Here is a 2,201-nt window from a genome sequence, read left to right as displayed (position 1 = left end):
GATTACCTTCACTGTGTGATCAGAGATGAAGGAGCAGAACTTTAAAGAGGAAGTGATGAAGATTCTGGAGGAAGCTCCGAACGCCAGAAAAGCTCTTCTGGAAAACTACGATAACCTTCTGAATGTGGCAGACTACTGCAACAGCAACTATTTACAGGTTAGTATTGCAAAAACTATGCTATGCTATGCTATGCTCAGTTAAGCTAAGATAGCAGTTTCCCTATTCCTCCAGCCTCAATGCTAAGCTAACCTCCTGTGTTCAGGCAGGTGACGGCAGCCTGAAGGCGTTGGAGGAAACAAAGAAGTTCACCACCCAATCACTGGCCAGCGTGGCGTACCAGATCAGCACTCTGGCCAGCAGCGTACTGACTCTGCTCGACGCTCAGACCAATCAGCTGCGTCACATGGAGTCTTCCATCAACCTCATTTGTCAGGTGAGCCCCGCCCTGACTCCTGAGATCAGACTTTAGCAGTTAGCTAGTGTTTCTGTAGTGGAGCTCCCTGCACAAACTCCCTTTAAGATATATCACCCTTTAACAATCAACAACCAATCAATCGATCAATATGTGTCATTTACAGTGTCACCCCACTGTCTTCTGTCACAGTGATGTCATCAGTTGTGTAACATACAGTCGGTTTAATAAAGTGTGCAGGTGCATTGTGGGAAATGTAGGCTGTCTCCTCTCTATAACAATGACTGTATGTAGAGCAGAGCTGATTCTCACAGTGTGCTGAGAATACAGATCCAGGTCATCAGTGTGTGTGTGTGTGTGTGTGTGTGATAATAGCCTCCTCTCCATCGGGACTGACTGAATGGATGAATGGAGCCTCTGTTCTCCGTCTGCTTTGTGTTCTCTATCGTTAACAAATTGCTGTGATTTCAAGTGTCGTCCATGAGTTCTACATTCCTCTTCCTTTATTCAGTGTTCAGTGAGTTTGTCCTGTTCTTTCTAAAAGCTCCCTGCACCAAACTCCTTTAAGAAATATCACTTTTTAACATTCCTAACGTGTCCGTAACAACACGTGACTGTGATGAGAGGCGGACCGCTCAGTATTTTACAGGATGGTTAACGTGTGGCTCGGTTTCCGACCGATGCATTAATGTGCTCGCTGTCCTCCTCAGACGGTGGAGATGCACAAAGAGAAAGTTTCTCGAAGAGAAATCGGTGCCTTTACAGCGGTGAGACGAGTCCCGCGCAGCCACAAGATCCTCCCCCCTACTCAACCTGCTGGTACTCAGCCCCGCCCACCATACAGCCGCCGGCCAATCAACTACCAGCAGCTGGACGGCCTGGGCCACGGCATGAAGGTATCTCACACACACACACGACAGCCAGCAGGTGTGTTTGTAGACTTAAAACACACCAATGCAGAACTTCCATTGGAAAACTGCCAGTTTAGTGTTACAACCTAACATTTGAAATGTCCTGGTTAAACTTTCTGTCCACCGGTTTCCATCAGCAGTCTGTTGAGCTCAGTTTCTCTGATAATCAGCTGGAGGCTCATTATAGACAGAATGTGTGAATCAGCACAGAGCACATTTCAGAGAGGAAACAGAAGCAGAAGTGAAGTTCTGGATGCAGAGTCTGCAGACGGGTTGCTAACAGGAAGTGGTGGCGACTGCAGAAAACCACAAACACATTCGTCCTCCTGCACTGCATCGTATACTGTGTACTACTGCAACATACTGTGTACTACTGCAGCATACTGTGTACTACTGCAGTATACTGTGTACTACTGCAGCATACTGTGTACTACTGCTGTAACATTATTACAGTAACATTATCACTGTAATATTATTGAAGCTGACTGCTGTCAGTCTGTCCTGTCAGTGGAAGTGATGGAGGACAAACTGAACTCAGAGTAACTGTTTATGTGAGTTTCACTTCTGCTGCTGATCAGAGGCTTGAATGAGGAAGTGGTCTCTCACACACACACAAACAGAGACAGGCTGTCTTTGTTGAGCGTGGGAAAATGTTTAGAGAGATTAATTAGAGCTGCTGAGGCCTGAGAGGCTCTATTGATGCTCACACACACAATGTCTCTCTGCCCCCCCCAGGTCTCTGGGAAACAGTCGGACCGAACAGGAACCATCCGTAAACACGGCGCCTCCACCAGGTTCAGAGTTAGATTCTACTGACTTTCTATAAATGTCAACTTCCTGTTTCCAACATCTCTCAGTCTGACTGTGTGTGTGTGTG

General features: G+C 46.8%; 1 protein-coding gene across 1 annotated transcript in view; it reads left to right on the top strand.

Annotated features, from left to right (window-relative positions):
- The window catches only part of LOC118322562 (abl interactor 1-like), a 2,848-nt gene extending 708 nt beyond the window's left edge, over positions 1-2,140 (top strand). Inside the window, exons 2-5 of the mRNA XM_035654274.1 lie at positions 24-157; positions 264-434; positions 1,124-1,309; positions 2,060-2,140. Of these exons, the coding sequence (XP_035510167.1) occupies positions 26-157; positions 264-434; positions 1,124-1,309; positions 2,060-2,140 (570 nt within the window). The 5' untranslated portion in view covers positions 24-25. The remainder of the gene's footprint in view (positions 1-23; positions 158-263; positions 435-1,123; positions 1,310-2,059) is intronic.
- Positions 2,141-2,201: the final 61 nt, after the last annotated feature.

Source organism: Morone saxatilis, unplaced genomic scaffold (genome assembly GCF_004916995.1).
Source record: "Morone saxatilis isolate NCDOM2014 unplaced genomic scaffold, NCSU_SB_2.0 Contig14, whole genome shotgun sequence".
In the NCBI taxonomy this organism is placed as follows: Eukaryota; Metazoa; Chordata; class Actinopteri; family Moronidae; genus Morone; species Morone saxatilis.
The sequence above is the reverse complement of the archived record's forward strand: the minus strand, read 5'-3'. Positions and strand labels throughout refer to the sequence as shown.